Source organism: Cydia splendana, chromosome 26 (genome assembly GCF_910591565.1).
Source record: "Cydia splendana chromosome 26, ilCydSple1.2, whole genome shotgun sequence".
Classification (NCBI taxonomy): Eukaryota; Metazoa; Arthropoda; class Insecta; order Lepidoptera; family Tortricidae; genus Cydia; species Cydia splendana.
The window spans coordinates 4707814-4730472 of record NC_085985.1 but is presented as its reverse complement, the minus strand read 5'-3'; the positions used below and the strand labels follow the sequence as shown (position 1 = coordinate 4730472).

Sequence of the window (22659 nt, the reverse complement as noted above, 5' to 3'; positions counted from 1 at the left end):
ATTAAGTTCTATTTAATAAATCGGATAGAAATATAAAAAGTAGGTGAGTTGACCGTGACGTCACGATGTAATGTTTCATATAAATTCCATATTAGCAAATCGTTTTGACAGTTCTAAAAAAGTAACTGATTTGACTAGTAGGAAAATACCCTATTAACGTAATACATCCCAACGTTTTGAACCCTTTACAGCGCTCGTGATCAGCGGGTGACTGAGGAAAAATATATTCACCTCTGTCAACACTACAATGTGCAAAACTGCCTACACACAGAATTTTTTTAGAGTGTACCTACTACAAAGTGTCTCACTGCTGGACAAAGGCCTCCACACAAATATTAAACAAAAACTATAAATCACTGTATTACCAAGAAAATATCGCTAGACCTGATTTGGGATAGCAAGGCATCAGGAAAATATACCGAAAGTTGATCCTGTAGCCAATAGGCGTCGATATTCATTAGATACATAACTGCTACACATATCTTACAGCAGTACTTAGCTAGATTTGGCCTGTGACAGCATAGCATCAGGGAAATGCCTGGAGAGCCGTCTTTGTAGCCAATAGGCATCAATATCCATTGGATAAATAACTGTGATCCTAGGCTCCTACTCTTCTAAGACTACATGAACTCACATATAAATGTGTCTTAAGTCGACTTATTTGTTTTTGTATGGCTTACCTTGAGTACTTCGCTGGATTTGGCCTGTGACAGCATAGCATCAGGGAAATGCCTGGAGAGCCGTCTTTGTAGCCAATAGGCATCAATATCCATTGGATAAATAACTGTGATCCTAGGCTCCTACTCTTCTAAGACTACATAAAGTCACAGTATATAAATGTGTCCTGTCAATTTATTTGTGTTTGTATGACTTACCTTAAGTACTTCGCTAGATTTGGCCTGCGACAGCATAGCATCAGGGAAATGCCTGGAGAGCCGTCTTTGTAGCCAATAGGCATCAATATCCATTGGATAAATAACTGTGATCCTAGGCTCCTACTCTTCTAAGACTACATAAAGTCACAGTATATAAATGTGTCCTGTCAATTTATTTGTGTTTGTATGACTTACCTTAAGTACTTCGCTAGATTTGGCCTGCGACAGCATAGCATCAGGGAAATGCCTGGAGAGCCGTCTTTGTAGCCAATAGGCATCAATGTCCATTGGGTGGATGACCGTGTCGCGCCGCTTGTGTGACTGCTCCTCTGACAGCTAAAACATAGAAGATTAGGTTAGCTTCTTGGACTCATGATCAAATTAACTACCAATGTGCAAAAGAGTTTGCTGAAATTATTTTATACAGATTTTTTTTATCAAAATTAAACTTACGTGAGACATATTTTAAAATATTTAAATAACAACGGTTACACTGACGAAAACATGAGCAGTCAAGCCTGAGGTAGGACAGGCTTGAGTGCTCAATGGGTTCGAAACATGTCGCCAATAGCGACGAATAATTCACGTGAATGTAACCATTGTTCTTTAGACATTTTTTTTATGTTTTAAGTAAGTGTATCCATACAGGAGCCATGAGAGCAGCTAGCATCAAAAATACGTCATCTGTGAAAATTTTAACTGTCCAGCTATCACGGTTCATGAGATGCAGCCTGGTGACAGACAGACGGACGGACAGCGGAGTCTTAGTAATAGGGTCCCGTTTTGACCTTTTGGGTACGGAACCCTAAAAACAATGAAAGTATATTGCGGTAGACCCGTTTGTGTAATTAAATATGTATTAATATGATTGCAATATTTACATTAGCGTGTATGGCGTTCCGTTTGCCCTCGCCATCGCTGTCCTCTTCTGCGCTACTCTCCTTCTCTTTCTCATTGTCTGTCCCTTCCCCTTCTTCCCTGTCTTCCTCGCGAACCTGCAAAAAAAATCAGATAGGATTATTTTGCTTTACTCTAAATAGAAAGCACAGCCGTCAAAGTAAATATCTCCCAATAAGGAATAAAACGCGAAACTCTGCGTAGGGGGCGCTACTATCACAATCTGGGGGTCTATAGTTCGCTTTTTAGCATTAGAAAAAAGGTAAACAATCTTGATGTGTCTTTTACTTGAAAAACACGTTTTAAAAATAAGTCACGACAAATATGTAACAAATTATGAATCTAATACGATCATTTATATTCTTCCGCTTTCATAAGTAAAAGTCACTGATTTTTAAAAAGCATTTTACAATTAAAAGACATGTCAAGATCGCTTACCTTCTTTCTAATGCTAAATAAAAAAAACGAACTATACCGCGAAACAAGAAAATCGAAATTTCGTTATCTAACCTCTGTATCAATCATTGCATGTTCGAGCGATAAAGAGGCAGATAACTAAATTTCGATTTTCGCGTTTCCCGGTAGGCCCTTGTTAATAAACCGCCTTGATGCATCAATGTCATATTTTATTGTCTGTGAAAACTTGTCAAAAAACACTTTAAGGCACAGTATGTATAAGTTACTCTATGGTTTACTTTCACCCTTATGGTACTCCCTAAAATTCTTTTTCTCCTCACCTCTCCATAGGCATCCTCATCATCCTCATCCGAGGACTCCTCGAACTGCACATTGATGCCGTATGTCTCGTCGATTTCAGTCTTGCCCTCTGTCGGCGAGCTGATGTTGAAGTCTGTTATTTTCTTGCCTGGGAAAAAAGTTTTACTCAATAAGAGCACACTGCAGGCAGTTGAAATAACTGGGGCCCGTTTCTCAAAAGCTTGAAACTTGTAATACAAGTGGAAGTCCCTTTCTAACAAAGGCTGTCAAAAAGTGACATCCGCTTGTATTACAAGTTACAAGCTTTTGAGAAACGGGCCCCTGATAATGCCTGTATCTTTGGATTGTGCTTATCTAATTTATTCTTAAAGTCATTGACACTTTGGGACGATACTACGTCTTCTGAGAGATTGTTCCAAGCTTTGACCACTCTGTTGCTAAAGAAGTGTCTATGAGGAGAGGATTATTGTAGAACCTGCCTCACATTAGCGCGTGAAACTGAAACACACTGCATTCTTTCACAATTTTGCAGAGTACTTCCACTAATAAAGGCCTTTCAGTCTATTACAGATTTACAGACTATACAAACAGGTAGGGTGACAACGTTTTTCATGGCTGTATAAGCCAATACGGGAGCGGCAACCACGACCGCAAAACAGGCAGGTATAGTGTGCCTGTGGCGAACAGTGAGAGGAACGTTCGGGGGAGGTGTAATATGGCGATTGTCCACTTTTAGTGTTTAGCAGTAACGCTTTGGTTTACTGCGACATAAACGCGTATTGCTTGTGTCAGCGCAACCTAACGTGTATATATAGGCAGGCATTTAGAGAATATACGTTCTTATACTATCACACATAAGGTGTTTGACTTCTACTCCCATCACCCGCTCGAAACAACATAACAAGATCTCTCCTGTTATTTGAACAGATGTCGCACTGATGTCGCTTGGCTCTTCCCTTCCACTCCCACTACCAAGTAAAATAACAAGCAATTTGTAGAGTTAAGAGTTCATAGAGTTCATTATCATAGTCTAATCCATTAGCACATTAAAATAATGTAAACAAACCAAACTATTAAATTAAATTAAATTAAATTAAATAATTATTTATTTCAGAAATTAAATTTCCATAATATATTAGTAGCTTATTATTATTACTCTTAACCTATGTTAGTGACTATCTATGTTATGTGCTTTATTTAACTTCTATAAACATGTACGCTACTCCAGTACTCCCAGAAAGCGCCATCTATCCTGTCTGCTACAGTGGCTAGGAGACTGTTGGCGCTGCCGCGTACGCGCCGCATCAGCGACGCCACCCGCTTGCGCATGATGGCGTGGAAGCCGTCGGTGCGCGCCTCCGCGAACATACCGCTAGCGCTGCAATAGCGCGGCAGCCCCAACACCATCCTAAAAGCGTTATTATATTGGACGCGTAGGGCGCTGTAAGCTTTTTGAGTAAAGTTGATCCATAGGCTGCAGGTGTAAAATGACTGGCAGTACGCCTTAAAAAGGGTGATTTTAACGTTGCTAGTACACCTTGCGAACCTACGAATCAACATATTACTTCTTACTGCCAGCGCCCTACGCTCCCTTTCCACGTCTACGTCATCTTTTAGCGATGCGGTTACCCAGTGTCCCAAGTACTTAAATTCTCTTACTACTTTAAGAGGAGTGCCATTCAGTCTCACTGGAGGTAACATTAACTATGTGACTCCATCACTCCGCCAATAAGTTGTATCTCTATAATCTGTAGAATAACAGTGGAACCTCCCTAGCACGAATCTCAAGGGAAACGCGAAAAACTTTGTGTTAACGAGGTTTCGTCTTATAGAGAGCATCGACTTAGGGAGGTTCTTGTAGGTTTTTGTTCCGTCTTAAAGAGGTTTCGAATTACAGAGGTAAAACGCATGAAAAATTCGTGTTATAGAGGTCATTATAGAAACGCAGAAAGTACAGTTTTATTATCTTTTTCGAGTTACAAAGGTTTGTTAGTAAATAACTTCGCGAGAGGTGGTAAAACAATACGACTATTTTTTCGAGTTATAGAGGTAAAATGTACTGAATAATCGTGAAGAGAATCGTTGATTACATCATCTTAGTGAGGTTAAATATATCGAGTTACTGTTTTGGGCTTTGAAGGGAAGGGAATGCCATTTAATTTCGTGTTAACGAGGATTTCGCCTTATCGAGGTTCCACTACATGAAAAGAAATGCAACACAAACAGATAAATATGCCATGTGTGTTGATGGCAGTATTATTAATGTAGTGTACATATTTTCTTACCTAAATTGACCAGCAGTGCAAATCTGTCATCTGGGATAGGTCCAAGGAGTAGCTCTATCTCTTTCTTTTTCTCAGGGTCTTTCAGTCTGTCATTCTTCAGCACAACTAGTACCTGTCAACAAAAATAAGATTAGTATTAGTTATGGAGTTGGGCGTGACATATTGCTCGGCAGAGTGATGGCAGGTGGACCAAATCCAAAATCGGATGAAAGAAGCGCCTGGCGTCCATTGGCTCGTTGGGTGGATGACATTCGAAAAATCGCAGGGCACTTTTGGATGAGACTAGCCCAGGACCAGAAGACCAGGAGGCCTATGCTCAGCAGTGGGCGACTGAAGGCTAAACGATGATGATGTTGAGTATTTGTTATCACTCAGCTTATTAAAACAAATACAGAGTGCCCTAAACCTCTCTTTTCGTAAGAACCACCACATTAGTTGAATTGACTAAATGGATTGGCCAGCCTAATCTGGTAATAAGATTAGTGTAATATATTCCTCACCTCATCACAGGCTCCACAAAGAATGTCCCTTGGCTGGTCTCCGAGGGAACCTTGCATGAAGGACAGCAGCAGTTCATACGCATGCCTAGTGTGCTGTGCCCGGGGACGGTATATTGCTCCAGTGTTCTCGTCCGCCCAGGCGGCGCGGTTGCCTTTGGACTTTGACAGCTCATATGATGCCTCGTCACGTTTCTGTCGTCTGGGGAGATGGGAAATTATATTGTATAGTATAGATACAATAATATTAACATATAACAGTGACACAATACAGACAAATATTTAATTTATAAAGACAAAAATAGAAGTGCGACAGAGAGGTCAGAAACAAAACAACGAAAAGAATTTTGACCCAAGTAAGGCAATGTTTCAAGAATTAAATAAATCTACTTTACAAGTGTGATCTTAAGGTGGTATTCCACCTGTCCGATTTCCTGGCCCAATGTGCATTGCGTCTCACTCTCTCATTAAGCAAAATGTGAGATGCAAATACACATTGGACAAAGAAGTTGGGACAGGTGGAAACCACCCTTAGACACTGCTGAAAAGTCAAATTATTAGTTGGTTTGATAAGACTAGGCTTGTGTCGGTCATGAACAAAGAACTGTTAAGAATGAAATCCCATCAAGGACCGAAAGGAACTAAATCTTTTTGCACACTCTTAATTGGTCTTTAGGTCCTTTAGTTCAGTGGGATTGGTGAGCGCTTGACATGATAGAAAATAGACTGAATGCTGGTATGAGTGCGAACAAGATTTAAGAGTGACAAACAGTCCTAAACCTTAAAAGTATAAAGGAAAATCAATTTTTTTTTTATTGTTCAAACTTTTTAATGTTTAATCGTCATATAGTATTGTACAACTTGAATCGTAATTCAGTTGCCAAATATATAAAAAAACTACTGTAAAATCGATTCATATTCATTCCAGCTCTCAACGACCGAACTAAAGGAACTAAAAGACCGAACTAGTTAGTTTGACCGATTGACCGAGAGTGGAGCGCTCTCTGTAGTGACAGAGCAGACACAAAACTAGAAAATACAGTTAACCTATAAACAAAATAATCTTGCTTGCTTGGTGATTAAACAAGTAACATGTTTACAATACTCACTTCACTTTCCGCTCCTCGGCCTTATCTGGCTTCGTGCGCTGAGCACGGTCGCCCATACGCGTTCCCGTGAGCTTGCCAGACAGCGAGAGGACCTCTCCCGTCGCCTCATCACGGCCGCGCCGCTCAATAAGCCGTACATCGGCTTGGAGTACGAGATTTGAATTCTACAACACAACAAACAATTGATTAATGCTTTTACGACGGCACCTTATAAGAGACGTTCTATTAAAAAGAACGAAGTATAAAGATTCGTAAATAATTATGTAAAATGTAATTTGTTGCACAATAATAATGAAATTCGTTAAGGAAAATTCAAAATAAAATACCGCTTTATACTCGTACTGCAACTGTCTAGCCGCAGCATCCGCCATGCTGCGTGTTTACTTATAAACTATCGGAAAACACAATAACTTATTTACTTAATTAATTCTAATTGAACTTTATTTTGGAATACATATACGACGCACAAACACAAATTCGCGTCAATCACATTGAGGTTATGATCTTATGATTGAAACGCCATCTTTGCTTGCAATGTGACAGCTGAATTTTTCAAGTTGCAATACTTATTAATTTATTATTTATAGTTGGTCAAGCAGATTTTTCAGTAGAAAAAGGCGGCAAATTTGAAAAATGTAAAAATGTCTCATAGAAAATTTGAATTTCGCGCCTTTTTCTACTGACAAGATTTGCTTGACCATCTATATCTTCGTAAACATATCACTACAAAACAGTGATATAAAAATAAAATGTATATGACCTTATTAAATAAAGATGTTATGTTTATTACAGTGTCTTTAACAGAAACTATAGCTGGTCAAGCAGATCTTGTCAGTAAAAAAAGGAGCGAAATTCATATTTTCTATGGGACGATATCCCTTCGCACCTACATTTTTCAAATTTGCCGCCTTTTTCTATTGACAAGATCTGCTTCACCAGCTATAGAATAGTATCGTCAGTATTGATTGACATTGACCGTGTATTGACCCCCCTAATTTTATTGTGTTGGCAGCATTGCAAATCTATTTAAATATTTTGAGCGAATGAATGAATGAATGGATGCTTGCGTGTTTGTTTGTTTGTCAACAAAGTTTGTTACATGTATTTTTTTTGGCATAATCTTATTTTTTGAGTGGGGATGCGCAATGCAGCTTATAATCAACATTAGGTGTTTCGTGTATTAGGTGTTTCAACTTTAGATAAATCGACCATAGGTATTCTGAGCTTAGGTAAACCAATTGTAAGTGAAACGTGCAATAGGTAATTCGTTCATTAGATGTTATGACTGTTATGAGCTTAGGTTAATTGATAATTAGGTATTTAAAAAAAAATAGGTGAAACGAGCATAGGTGATTCAACATTAGGTAAATCGATTTTCGGTATATATCCTGATATGTAACCTCATAAACATAGTGTCGTAGACGTAGATGATTCATTATTGAAGCATTGCTATAGTTGTGATGTAATAACACAAGGTCAACGTTTGTATTTAGTAATATTTTTGCAACATTTAGCATTTATTTGTAGGGTCAATGACCTCTCTTGAGGGTTGTCACGTGAAAGATTACACTACACTTTACTCGTCTGAGATAAAAGAAATAACTACAATAACAAGTCATAAGTACAATGTTTAGGGATTGGTATTGGTAATATTGGTACTGCGCCTGATTTGCGGCACAAGAAAATGTTTCTGCGTAGCAAAATAATAAATGTTTTTGCTTAATGCTCATGCTTTTGCTTTGCTTCAGTCAGTCAAGGCTAGCTGTCGCCACGCGCGGACGTGTGTGATAGCGCATTGCCTTGTTTCAATATCCACAAATGAATTATATTTTGGCTTATTTGCCGTAATTGTGTCGGGCGCAGGGCCTTAATTATGGTATGATATGGTGTATCGTATCATTGATGTGTTTATACAATTTTATTGTTTGTAATCATCACGGTGCAGTTTTTATGATTATTTTAATAGTATAATCCATCATTGTTATAGTGCGTGAGTCGTAAAATCGGCGTAGGAAGATAACAAATCTAAAACAGTCAAGTAGTCTTAAAACAAAAAAGTTTTAAGTTAGTGGCAGCCCTGACAGATCGATGACGCTTGAAGTCAACGTTCGCAGCGAGAACGAACAACGCGAGCGACGAGCGAGCGAAGTAGAAGTGAATGAGTTTGTTTTGTGGGGCCCCTTGCCTTGACTTGTGTGCGCGCTCTACACTCGCCAGTGACAGTTGCCCCAGGACAAACAATAACAAAAAGTGTTTATAAACCAATAAACAAGATGGCGGCACCATCAAGTGGTAGTGGTAATTTAGTTGAGGAATTTGAAGAATCATTTCAGGTAAGCAGGCGCTAGTTTTTTTAATTGTCGTACAAATGCTAATAATTGCGTTTTCATTCATAACCTCCTAAAATTATTCTGTGTTGACAACTGTCAAAATATACTATCGCTACCAACATACAGGATCTAATCATACCGTGGCCGGTGTTGCGTTCAGTCGAAGCTTCATAAGCGAAATTCATTCATTTATCCCAAAACGCCAAGAACATTAGTGTGTACGTGACCTGATTTGACTTATGCATCTTTTACTGCTCGTGAAGGGATTTTTGTTGGAAGCGCATCGTCTCGTCGGCCATTTTACTGATAATGTTTTCACATTGTTACGAAAGATTTCTCGCGTGCTGTTAAATAAAACAGCTCACTAAAACAGTGATTTACATTGGATTTTCATAAACAGTGTATAAGCTAATTGACGTTATTATGGAAAGTGGGTTTAGACTAATAATTGAGACTGTGCAGTGAATGACGAAATTGTGTTGATTTTGGGACTCAAGTGTATCTGAAAACTACCATGTCTACGGCAGGGGAAGACGCGTGCAGTAGTGGAGGTGTCCCAACAATACAAACCTTCCGCCCTACGTGGGATGAGTTCAAAGATTTCAACAAATTCATCCAATACATGGAGTCAAAGGGAGCCCACAAAGCTGGGCTTGCGAAAGTTATTCCTCCACCAGAATGGGTCCCCCGCAAGGCGGGATACGACCTCAACGATCTCAACATCACTATCCCCTCGCCCATCTGTCAAGTGGTGACGGGAAAGCAAGGTTTGTTTCAACAAATAAACATTCAGAAGAAAGCTATGACAGTGAAGCAGTTTTCGATCCTGGCTAACTCTGCGAAGTACTGCACCCCGCGTCATTCCAGCTTCGAAGATTTAGAGAGAAAATACTGGAAAAACGTTACGTATGTGGCTCCTATATACGGTGCTGATGTCAATGGCAGCATCACCGATCCAGACGTAAAAGAATGGAACATAAATCACCTCGGCACTATTCTGGACTTTGTCAACTCTGACTACGGCATCGAAATTGATGGAGTCAACACAGCATACCTTTACTTTGGTATGTGGAAGACTACATTTGCTTGGCACACTGAAGACATGGACCTCTACTCAATAAACTATCTGCATTTTGGAGAGCCGAAAACATGGTACTGCATACCCCCGGAACATGGGAAGAGATTCGAAAGAATCGCCTCCGGATTCTTCCCAACATCAGCCAAGACTTGCCAAGCCTTTTTAAGACATAAAATGACATTGATCTCACCACAAATTTTAAAACAGTACTCGGTTCCAATAAATAAAATAACACAAGAAGCTGGAGAGATTATGATCACATTCCCATATGGCTATCACGCTGGTTTCAATCATGGCTTCAACTGCGCTGAGTCAACTAACTTTGCAGCTCCAAGATGGGTTGAATACGGCAAACGAGCAACACAGTGTACATGCAGCAATGACATGGTCAAAATATCTATGGATACCTTTGTGAAGAGATTCCAGCCTGACAGATATGAGCTTTGGCTTAAAGGCCAAGACATCGGCTGCCACCCAGAGCAGCCCGAGAAGATGGTCCCCGCTCCACATCCTTCAGGTCAAGACATATTGTGCAACAAGAACAACACGGAACTACCCGAGTCATTTATAGAGGCTGAAGAGGAGGGCTTGAAGAAAAAGAAGCGCCACCCGCTCCATCTTAAAAGAGCTATGGCTAGTAAGAGCATTTCTGAAGGTGCTATCGCTGTTTCTATTCTCGGAGAAGATGTCATGGATGATGCAGAAATGACCATGGCAGAAGGTGATCTGGATATGATGACTTCCATGAAGCGCCGACATCTCCCAATGGAACCTGATGACACACAACTTGATGCCCTTGAAGATATCTGGCTGAAAGGAGATGAAATGGACCCATCTGAGGCACAGCTACCCGATATAGGTTACATTGACTCCGACAGAGATTCTGATTATGAAGAACCTAAGAGTAAAAAAGAAAAATCTAAAGGGAAGAGCAGAAAGAGTGGTGGCAAGAAAGAAACTAAAGCTAAAGTTAAAAATGAGACAGAAAAAGATGAAGAGACTGGCGAGGAGAAAAAGAAAGCTCCACCTACTCCAAAAACAAAAGGTGGTCGTAAGGTTAAGACCAAAAAACTATCCAGTGAACAACTTGAAGATATGGCCGCTCTTGTTTCTACCTGGGAGTCACCGCCACATGAAGCTGCTGTCAGTCCAAAGACAGAGGAGAAGGTTGACAACATTGGAGATCCATTACATCTAGGTCCACCATTGCCATCTACTACTGGAGAGACTTCAGTCCCACCAGTGAAGAAAGAGAAAAAGAAACGAAAACCGGCAGAAAAGACAGAGAAAGTGGAAAAACCAAAAAAGGAAAAAGTCAAGAAAGAACCCGTAAAAAAGACTCCTAAACCGAAGAAGGAACCAGTTGAAGGCGAAGTTCAACGCAAGCCAAGAAAACCACGAACACCCAAAAAGAACCCTAACTTTGCATACAACTCTCCCTTACAACCAATAATGTCTAGTCCAAAATTGTATGCCCATCACAATCCGCCAAAAACTTACCAAGCGAACCCACCAAGTCAGAAAAGCTACACAACTCTACCACAGAATCTGAACACTCCAGAATATGGCCACAAACCTGTACCGAAGGAAACTCTAAAGTCCTCAGCACCGTCCACAATCCAAAGTACACCAGTGAAGACCTACACCAGCACAATAATCGACCAACAACGCGTCCCAGCAATTGTTCAACCTATCAAAAAGGACCCAAATGAATTTGTAAGCGAATTCCAAAAATTCTTAACCCAGACAAACAAATCGCCACCACCATGTTACCGCAATACTAGCTCTAAGCGAAAACCGGCAGAAAAGCCGCCACAAAAGACGAAAACGCCGGAAAAACCAACAGAATGGCCGCATCCTATAGGTCAATATAATGACACTATGTTTATGGAAAACCCTGTTGATTTCCGAACAGCGATGCAGAATGCAGCGGATAGATTGCAGCCTACACAACAGCAGTTAAATCCTGAGAGATCTCAATGGCGACCAGAGTTATATTACCAGCAAAGTATGCACCAGCCGCAGCAAAACTACCCCCCCATGTACGGGCAGCTGCCCTCACAGTCACCTTATTACAGAACGTATCATTCACCATACTACTTTCCGTAATAGTATTAAGTAAATTAACTATAGCGTTTCAAATTAAATTATAATGCACTTAACGTGTTTAGATATATGTCAATGTAGAGCCACCGAATGGAGTTAAGTTGTATCAGATGTAATTCCAAATTTCTTATACAAAAACCTTTTTTTTATATCTCTTTTATACTCGATATCATAAAGAAGAAACAAAAGTGTTTTTGTTCTGGTACGAGTACTTATATAATTTTACAAAAATATATTTTTTTTTGTAACAGAACACTTCTACAGCTATAACAAGATAAATCTGCAGCGATATTGACAGCCCAAACTGTGCCAGTGTTATTTTAAACGTCAAGCGTCTATGGAATCGTGACTTATAAATAACACTTGCACAGTCTGTGCTGTCAAGATCGTTGCACAGTTATCTTGGTCTAACTTTAGCTAACAAATCAAAGTTGGTATTTAACTAAGAAAGCTAAAAAAATTATGTTGTAAAAAAGGTTTTTGCTATATTTTTTTTGGATAATGCTTACATCCAAAAATTTTGAAATAAGCTAATATGTGGCTTTCCATCACAGAAGGGTCCTTATGCACATGAAGCTTAAGGGCCCTTCTCTGGTGGAAAGCCACATATGTGTTTAGCTTTCATCTTATTTATAAGTCTGTATCTTTAGGTATTTAAATAAACGTAAACAAAATCCACCCTCAAATGGGTCTTTAAGCCAGTTGAGGGTAGATGAAACCATTACACGATCAAATAATGTAGGTTAAAGTCGGGTCGTTCAGTGACTGACCCAGGCGGTTTTGTATTTGGTTGGTTAACCAATAAATGTTATAAAGATCGGTTTTCTTAAGATAGCGGTGCCGTCATATAGCGGCCGTCTCCATACTAAATAATACGGCTAAATATGGATGTCGTATATGTATGGCACCGCTATCCTAGGAAACCAAAGCATAACTGCCCGAAAATGTACAAATTATTTGTTTACTTTTATTGAAATACCTAAAGATACAGAGTATATACATGTTACTTCACATAGCGCTAGTAAGTAGCTGTAGACGTAAGGTTAGCAAAAATATCTATGTTGATAGATAAATAATTAAAGACTTCGTAATTATAGCTATATTATGTGTGAGAGTGGGTTTAATGATGTAAATTTTAAATAAATCTCTTGTATTAATTGATCTAATAAATGATTCAGTTTTAATGTGTATATGTTTATTATTCAACTTGTTAGTGACACCCACTCCGCGATTTCGTCGCTTTGCTACAGGTAGCTAAAAGTACATCCTTTCCTCACCAATTTTGGTGGCTAGCCATAAGCCGCGCGTGGCGCTGTCGCCACCTAGCGGCCATATCTGTCCTGATCGTAACAGACGCGTTTTGTTAGAGAGTGAGTCTTCTGTACCTAGTACTATTATTTATTCTGTGGTGACACCTATTATAGTACATTACGATACTTGTGTGAATAGTAAGAAATTCACAACGAGTGGCGATCAAATCGACACGAGTTGCGTGTTACCTTTTCGCACGTGTATTGTACAACGTTTTACAGTACATATGGCCCTTTCAATTTTCGACATGCACGTATTGTGGCAATTACCGCACTAGAGCGGTAAAGTAGCACCATATGTACAGTAAAAATTTTCGACTTGCTAGTATAGGTAGATAGGTAAACTCAACCAATTTGATTCCTAGCCACTATAGAACCATTTCGCTTTAACTATTAGTTGTTATTAGTGTAAGGCCTGAGTGGACGCTCAGAGCGGAGCGTTCGGCGGGGCGTGCAGCGTGGCGTCGGGCTCACAAGTGATTTGAGCAGCGTGCACTAAGGCCGCTCCTATACGTTTGCATTTGTTTAACATGCACGCCGCACGCCCCGCCCCGCTGCACGCCCAACTCGAGCGTCCACTCAGGCCTTACACTTAGACGTAAGACGATACGTCAGATAAATACAAGTTAATTGATAAATGATTCATTATGACATGGTTCTGTGGTGGCCTAGGAATCAAATTGTCAGTGTAGGTACAGTCGACGTCAAAAATATGTTTACACTTTTGCACCTTACTCCTTTGTAAAGCCCACTCCAAACTATGTGCGTGAATCGCGGGCGAAGCCGCGAACGCGAGTGTGGAGTCGATTTCGCTGTCTGCGAAAATCGACTCCACACTCACGTTCGCGGCTTCGCGCCGCGATTCGCGCACGAGTGTGGAGGGGGCTTAAGGAGCTTTGAAAGGCAAAAAGTGTAAACATATTTTATCTTTGACGTCGACTATACATATGGTATAACCTACGACAAACTAGCCTTCTACTTCTGACTTGAGAGTAGGTCTCTTCCTAATAAGTATGAAATAATTAACTTTTGAGTATAATCACTTTAATATCTAAGTAAACTAAATAATAACAAATCTGTTTACAATATTAATAACAAACTTAGAATAAAAAGTAACCTAAAATTAAAACTACCTACAAAACTAAAACAAATACCTAAAAAAATTTAGTATAATTAGTTCTTCCATAGTAAACTGCAGCCTCTCTTTCACCCTACTGACGAAAGATGATTACTATAACTGAAAATCGTAGTTCAAGACCAAAAAAAGTAAGACAATGTTGCCACTTTTTACTAGCGCGTCTTGTATTTATGTAAAAATAAGTAAATAAAAGTACTTTCTTAAATCGTAGGGGTAAAATTACCAATTAATAAATTATCTTAGCGTGTTTATTTATAATAAAAAAGGAATTTATTATTTTACAAACAAGTTATTGCACTGGCAACATTGTCTTACTTTTTTTGGTCTTGAACTACGACGTTGCCTCTACGACGCATTTCCGCTACATACCGGGAAACCCATGTTATCGGCTACGACCGTAGCTCAGCGGTGAAACACGACTTTCAGCTCGATTCGGGAAATGAATTAGAGATTCACTAGATATGAAATAGTAAAGATATGTGATGTTCCACGGCAAAACGTACCATTGCCCCGGCTGAATATTGGAGCGGCGTTAATAATAGCGTAAGCGCCAGCCGCCATAAGGTACCTTTTGCCGTGGAACGTCACATATCTTTATTATTTCATATCTAGTGAATCTCTAATTCATTTCCCGAATCGCGCCGTTTCTTTTCGCATGCACCAATCAGCGGGAGTTATTGTCAAGGTCGTATAAAAATAAGATCATACCGTATCATGTTGTTTTATCTGAAGAAGGCTACTGATAATATACTCACCGCAATACCAACTGGCGACTATGAGATCATAATATTCATAATGCTATCTCCTTTACCCTTGTTAAGACCAACCAAGAGTGAAAGAGATGGCATTATGACCTCAGTCGCCGGTTGGTAATATTGCGGCAAGTATAGAATCAGAATACGCGGCCAGCAGTGCTACGGCGTAGCACAATGATGCGCGTAGCGTCGTAGCGCCGTAGAAGGAAAATGTAGCACATATGCCATGCTACGAGCGTCGGCATGGCTACGACATGCCGACGCTCGTGTCGTGTCGTGTCAATGTCGTGGCCAGGGCTATAACCGCGAAAATCGAAGTTCGCAAATTGCGGGCATTTTTCTCTGTCACTCTAATTACGCCTTCATTGGAGTAAAAGAAAAAGATCCCCGCAATTTGCGAATTTCGGTTTTCGCGGTAGCCCCTCAGGCCGTGACGCGCTTATCACACTAATGGTAATGCCTTACCACGAGTTTGACACTGACTATTCGATAGATTCGGACCCAACACATTCCTAAGTCCCTCAAATTCGGTGTACTCTACTGCGATCGCCAACCCGCCTGCCAAGCGTGGCGATTATGGCATACACCCCCCAAAGGGGGAGGCCTATGTTCAGCAGTGGACGTCTTATGGCTGACATGATGATGATGACATTCCTATGAAAAAAAAACCGGGCAAGTGCGAGTCGGACTCGCGCACGAAGGGTTCCGTACCATAATGCAAAAAAAAACGAAAAAAAAAGCAAAAAAAAAACGGTCACCCATCCAAGTACTGACCACTCCCGACGTTGCTTAACTTTGGTCAAAAATCACGTTTGTTGTATGGGAGCCCCATTTAAATCTTTATTTTATTCTGTTTTTAGTATTTGTTGTTATAGCGGCAACAGAAATACATCATCTGTGAAAATTTCAACTGTCTAGCTATCACGGTTCGTGAGATACAGCCTGGTGACAGACGGACGGACGGACGGACGGACGGACGGACAGCGAAGTCTTAGTAATAGGGTCCCGTTTTACCCTTTGGGTACGGAACCCTAATATGACGGTTATCAGTGACAATATCTCACTTTGCTCTATCAAAGTCGTTACAAATGTATAGTTCTTTTTTTAGCATTAGAAAGAAGGTAAGCGATCGTGACATGTCTTTTAATTGAAAAACGCTTTTTAAAAATCAGTAACTATTACTTATGAAAGCAGAAGAATATAAATGATCGTATTAGATTCATAATTGTTACATATTTGCCGTGACTTATTTTTAAAACGTGTTTTTCAATAAAAAGACACATCAAGATTTACCTTCTTTCTAATGCTAAAAAAAAACGAACTATAGCTTATACCAGTCGGGAGACACTCCTGACTTCGGGCAAACTTGGCTCCGTTCGGCTCAGCATTTCTCCGAGCAATTATTAGGGTTGGCACCACAATAGACGTCCTTTTACCACACCACAGAACCACAGAATAAATAATAGTACTGCCGTACAGAAAGGACCGAAAAACCGAAAAAACCGAACAAAACCGAAGTTTGACAGCGGTTCAGGGTCGAATCATGCTGTCCCTTTCTAATATATGACACTATCCCTTTCGGCTATTTAGGGTTGTCAAAATTCAAGCCATTATCTTATCTGTGGTCGTGCACGCAAAGGGACGTCAAGTTGTGTCAACTCTAATAATTGTTCGGAGCAATGCTGGGCTATAACCGCGAAAATCGAAGTTCGCAAATTGCGGGCATTTTTCTTACGCCTTCATTGGAGTAAAAGAGAAAGATCCCCGCAATTTGCGAATTTCGGTTTTCGCGGTAGCCCCTCCGAGCCGAGTGGAGCCGTGTTTGGCCGAAGTCAGGAGTTTCGCACGCCTGCCTGAACCGCTGTCAAACTTCGGTTTTGTAGGAAGTGTCCTTTCTGTACGGTAGTACTATTTGTGACGTTATCTATGAAAAGGGACCCTATTGTCTATGGCGCTTACGCCATTATTAACGATGTTCCGATATAAACACAATGCCGCGCGACGCTTTTGCCCCATTTTATTCTGTGCTTATACGGAGTGTATGTCCCGCAGGCATGTCTGAACGTGCTGACGAAGCAGGAAGCCTCGCCCAGCGTGGAGAAGGAAGAGGTGAAGGTGGAAGTGGAGCGGTTTATAGACCTCGCCAGGCAGATGGAGGCGTTTTTCCTGCAAAAGAGGTATATAGGCTCAAAACCGATGCGATGTGATAGGCGATGGAGGGCCTACCACAAGCCTGTCGTATCGGGGTCGGGGTGACTAGGGAATGCAAATCGGTTATAACCGTAACCGAAATATTCGGTTATAACCGAATATTTTGACAAAATTTCATAACCGAATATTGGAAACTCGAATAACCGGTTACGGTTATTTTCGGTTATTTGTTTATAACTTAAATTGTATGTTTTTATCATCTAATGAGTACAAAATCCTGACTTTTGTGGCTATGACGCCTGTGACTATAATTTTTGTCATTCGTGGACTCGGAGTAATTAACAATGGAGCCGCCATTAACAGGCGTTCCCCTCTGTCGAAAATAGGCGGCCAATGGTCAACAACTTGTCAACCATATGTATGGACTGACGTTTATCTGACATGACGTACCTATACATTTGATGTGTCCCTCCCCCGCAAAAAACGGCAGACTATTTTGTACCGACGATTTTAGACATGGCGTCTCCGTTGGTTATATCCTCTAAGTTCGTGGACTTTAATAACTAAAATATACCAATTTACTTCCTTTATTTATGAAATATTTTTATTGAATATTGTATCACGTCCAAGGTCATATTTTACTTTTACTGTATTTGGTGTGTTTTATTAAAAAACGAAGACTTTTACTCACATTCCCTAATACTGTAGGTACTAAAATAAAGATTATTGTATTTTTTTAATTACTTCATTGTAAATTTATAATTTTTCGTCGAAAATAACCGTAACCGATTATAACCGATATTCGGTTATTTTTCGGGCATAACCGTAACCGAAATCTGTTATGAAGTTTGGCCGGTTATTGCATTCCCTAGGGGTGACCCGAGACTCAGGTCCTTATAATAAATCGATTTATTTATTTATCCTTGTTGTGTACGTCTTAATTTAATTTAATTTAATCATCATATGTTATTATGTAATTAGTTTTAAATGTTTTAATCACATATGGATTCACATTCTGGAATAAATTAATTTCATTCATTCATTCATTCAAAACGACCGGCAATCCAAAGATGTGGGTTCGAATCCCACGTTGAGCAGAGTTGATCATAGTTTATTTTTTCATTGTGATTGACATCTGTACATACAATTTATGAATTCAATGTACCTACTTTAACAAAAATTATATATACAGGGTGGCTAAAAAATAACTGTATTCCCGTTGTCAGGGAGGTTTCCGGCTTATACTTACTGAGCCACTTTTACTATGAGACCCCGAAATCGCCAAAAAAAATTTACCCTTCCATAGAAATTAATAGACCAGCCAAAATGTATGAAACAATATTTTTAGGGTTCCGTACCCAAAAGGTAAAACGGGACCCTATTACTAAGACTTCGCTGTCCGTCCGTCCGTCCGTCCGTCCGTCTGTCTGTCACCAGGCTGTATCTCACGAACCGTGATAGCTATAGACAGTTGAAATTTTCACAGATGATGTATTTCTGTTGCCGCTATAACAACAAATACTAAAAACAGAATAAAATAAAGATTTAAATGGGGCTCCCGTACAACAAACGTGATTTTTGACCAAAGTTAAGCAACGTCGGGCGTGGTCAGTACTTGGATGGGTGACCGTTTTTTTTTTTTGCATTTTTTTCAGTTTTTTTTTCATTATGGTACGGAACCCTTCGTGCGCGAGTCCGACTCGCACTTGCCCGGTTTTTTTTGTTTATATGTATAAACTAAGTTTAAATGAATACCGCAGGTTCCTCCTCTCAGCGATGAAGCCCGAGCTGCTCGTGCGTGAGGACAACAACGAGCTCAAATGCGAGCTGCAGCGTAAAGAAGAGCTTCTCCGCCGGCACTACGACAAAATTAGCCAGTGGCAGACCTTGCTGGCTGATCTACAGGTAACAGATTTGCAAAATTAGCCAGTGGCAGACCTTGCTGGCTGATCTACAGGTAACTGATTTGCAAAATTAGCCAGTGGCAGACCTTGCTGGCTGATCTACAGGTAACAGATTTGCAAAATTAGCCAGTGGCAGACCTTGCTGGCTGATCTACAGGTGACTGATTTGCAAAATTAGCCAGTGGCAGACCTTGCTGGCCGATCTACAGGTAACTGACTAGCAAAATTAGCCAATGGCAGACCTTGCTGGCTGATCTACAGGTAACAGATTTGCAAAATTGACCAGTGGCAGACCTTGCTGGCTGATCTACAGGTAACTGATTTGTAAAAACATTTTTTTTATAGCAGCCGTATAGTAAACAAAACCGCCCAAGCCGCAAGCCGTGTAGTTAGCGTAGCTTGAGTGTCAGCGGGCGGGGCACATTGCCCATAGAACCGATGGGCGATGGCCGATGGGCGGAAAGGTTCTCGAGTGCCATTCAATATTTAAATATTTTAGTGAATACACATATAAAGGTACGGTACACATATTTTGCTCGGGGCATGACAAACAGCATGAGGATTCCATACAAATGATAGTCTTACCCCGGTACATAGTCTTACCCCGGTACATAGTCTTACCTCACCTTACCTTAAATATATAGGTAATTAATGTAATTAATCCGCGACGCGAACGAGACCGAGCGCTGGTGGCCTAAAGTAGCGGTAAGAGCGTGCGACTTTCAATCTGGAGGTCGCGGGTTCAAACCCCGACTCGTACCAATGACTTTTTCGGAACTTATGTACGAAATATCATTTGATATTTACCTACCAGTCGGTTTTTGGTGAAGGAAAACATCGTGAGGAAACCGGACTAATCCCAATAAGGCCTAGTTTACCCTGTGGGTTGGAAGGTCAGATGGCAGTCGCTTTCTTAAAAACTAGTGCTTACGCCAATTCCGCGAGGAAGATGATGATGAATCCGCGACGCGAACATAAGTAAAACGTAACATTCGACCTCAACGAGCGTTTGGTTCAAAGCATTTCATTTCGGATAGACTGATTTTTGCAAACTTTTACGTTTAAGTAAGCTTCAAATGTGTGCAATTATTTTTAATGCTTTTACTCGAGTTACATAGTGTGTGTTTTGACAGGGCCACGCGGTGTACAACAAGTGTCAAACGGCGCCACCGCTGCAGCAGGCGGCGTCTCCGATGCAACCCTGTGGAGTGCAGCAAAGTGTCCAGGTATGTTCTACCTTTTTTGAAGTGAAAACTTCTTATCGGCGCTGTGCACTTTTTATGATGGGGAAAAAATGGTAAACTCGCGACAGGTGTCACGTGACCGTAAGATTCTTAAGACGTAAGACGGACACGTGACCTGTTCGAAAAACTGTTACAATGTCATTGAGTTTTCACTTCTGCCGGCACTCCCGGAGTGCAACCCGTTCTTTTTTTTTTTACGGTGGGACTTGTGGGACTCGCCGCTCCTTTCCCCTCTCTTGGCGAGAGGGGGGGAGAATTTGGCCATACTCACTAAACCCACTCCGGCGTTTCACCCTCTTTGCTGATCGTGAGGGCGCACTGGGAATGGGATCGAAGACATTACAGTGACATTACACCACGGCGCCCTCCGAGGTACGTCCTACCCTGCATTTAGGAAATGACGACCGGTCTGGCCTATAGTTCGTTTTTTTATCATTAGAAAAAAGATAAACAAATCTTGACGTGTCGTTTTATTGAAAAACACTTGATAAATTAGTCACGGCACATATGTAACAATTATGAATCATATACGATTATTTGCATTCTTTTGCTTTCATAAGTAATAGTTACTGATTTATAAGAATCGTTTTTAAATTAAAAGACACGTAAAGATCGGGTAGTCTTTTTTTAATGCTAAAAAAACGAAGCATAGTGGGTAGTGACCCTGTCTATGAAGCCGATGGTCCTGAGTTCGAATCCCGGTAAGGGCATTTATTTGTGTAATGAGCACAGATATTTGTTCCTGAGTCATGGATGTTTTCTATGTATGTATTTAAGTATTTGTATATATATATCGTTGTCTGAGTACCCACAACAAGCTTTCTTGAGCTTACCATGGGACTTAGTCAATTTGCGTAAGAATGTCCCTATAATATTTATTTATTTAGAATAACCTCCAGTCTCTACGGCCTTCCAACCAAAGGGCATTTATTTGTGTAATATTTGTTCCTCGTCGCCTACTACCAATATTTGACTGTATTTAAAATAAATGATTTTAACAAACATGAAATAAAACACCAGAAGATTAACAGAGAAACATAGACAGCAGTTATTTTTAAACACAATTTCTATTTTAAATCTGTATAAAACTATAAAGAGTAGGTGATTTGATTGTGACGTCACATGCTAGTGTTCGATATAAATTCCATAGTAGCAAAATCGTTTTGACAGTTCGAGAAAAGAAACTGATTTGACTAGTAGTCAAATATCCTATAGTACAAGTTTTGCTTAGCTTGGGGCTAGGTCTATTTGTGTAAGATTGTCCCCAAATATTTATTTACTAGCTTTTGCCCGCGACTTCGTCTGCGTGGAATTAGTACCAGCAGCTATAGTTCGTTTTTTTTTAGCATTAGAAAGAACTTGAAAGAAGGTAAGCGATCTTGACATGTCTTTTAATTGAAAAACGCTTTTTAAAAATCAGTAACTATTACTTATGAAAGCAGAAGAATATAAATGATCGTATTAGATTCATAATTGTTACATATTTGCCGTGACTTATTTTTAAAACGTGTTTTTCAATTAAGAGACACATCAAGATTGTTTACATTATTTCTAATGCTAAAAAAACGAACTATAGAGTAAGTACAGCGCCTGGATAAAATCTAATAACAACACCAATTAACAGGCACTTCATTATTTTTCTCATTTTCAACCCCCTTTTCACCCTCTTTAGGGATGACTTCTGACATAAAAACTATCCTATGTCCTTCCCCGGGACTTAAACTATCTCTATGCCAAATTTAAACTAAATCCGTTCAGCGGTTTAAGCGTGAAGAGGTAACAGACAGACAGACACACTTTCGCATTTATAATATTATATATAAATATATATTAATATTATATGGATTTATTTACCCCTAGGCTCAACAGATGGCGGCGGCGGCAGCGGCGCAGCAAGCAGCGTTGCAGCAACAGGCGCTGCAACAGCAACAGGTACCGCGGCCCCCGCTCCCGCCCGCATACCCCGCTGTTCCCCGCCGGTAGCGACCTCTAAACACACACCATAATTATCAGGATTTCACCGATTTCAGTTCATTGGAGTTAAAGTGGTAACACACTATCGCACCGCACCGCGACCGTGATGCGTCGCACCTATAAGCCCAAGCACCAAGGTCGCGGTGTGTTGCGATAGTGTGTTAGGGAAGTAGTAAACTAACAGAGCGATAGACTATTTTTTAAATTGAATTAGGTAGTAGCCAAGCTGATTTTTTGAACTTAAACTTTTTTGTAGGCAATCATACTAATAGCATTTTTAGTATTCCGT

General features: G+C 40.2%; 2 protein-coding genes across 2 annotated transcripts in view; one reads left to right on the top strand and one right to left on the bottom strand.

The window, feature by feature from the left end:
* LOC134803417 (U5 small nuclear ribonucleoprotein 200 kDa helicase) overlaps nt 1-6864 on the bottom strand; it is a 54627-nt gene extending 47763 nt beyond the window's left edge. Inside the window, exons 1-7 of the mRNA XM_063776237.1 lie at nt 6707-6864; nt 6381-6544; nt 5275-5473; nt 4775-4886; nt 2510-2637; nt 1757-1870; nt 1071-1211 (exon numbers count right to left, since the gene is read on the bottom strand). Of these exons, the coding sequence (XP_063632307.1) occupies nt 1071-1211; nt 1757-1870; nt 2510-2637; nt 4775-4886; nt 5275-5473; nt 6381-6544; nt 6707-6751 (903 nt within the window). The 5' untranslated portion in view covers nt 6752-6864. The remainder of the gene's footprint in view (nt 1-1070; nt 1212-1756; nt 1871-2509; nt 2638-4774; nt 4887-5274; nt 5474-6380; nt 6545-6706) is intronic.
* A 2122-nt stretch (nt 6865-8986) lies between these two features.
* LOC134803547 (probable lysine-specific demethylase 4B) lies at nt 8987-22413 on the top strand. Its single transcript, XM_063776346.1, has 6 exons — nt 8987-11893; nt 16206-16218; nt 17150-17274; nt 19009-19153; nt 20286-20378; nt 22257-22413. The coding sequence occupies exons 1-6, from the start codon at nt 9225-9227 to the stop codon at nt 22377-22379; spliced, it is 3168 nt and encodes a 1055-aa protein (XP_063632416.1). The 5' UTR covers nt 8987-9224; the 3' UTR covers nt 22380-22413.
* Nucleotides 22414-22659: the final 246 nt, after the last annotated feature.

Excerpts from the sequence above, each read along its gene's own strand:
- LOC134803547 (XM_063776346.1), top strand. The coding sequence starts at position 9,225 with ATGTCTACGGCAGGGGAAGACGCGTGCAGTAGTGGAGGTGTCCCAACA. Across the intron at positions 19,154-20,285 it reads CCTTGCTGGCTGATCTACAG|GGCCACGCGGTGTACAACAA; the intron begins GTAACAGATTTG and ends GTGTTTTGACAG. Across the intron at positions 20,379-22,256 it reads GAGTGCAGCAAAGTGTCCAG|GCTCAACAGATGGCGGCGGC; the intron begins GTATGTTCTACC and ends ATTTACCCCTAG.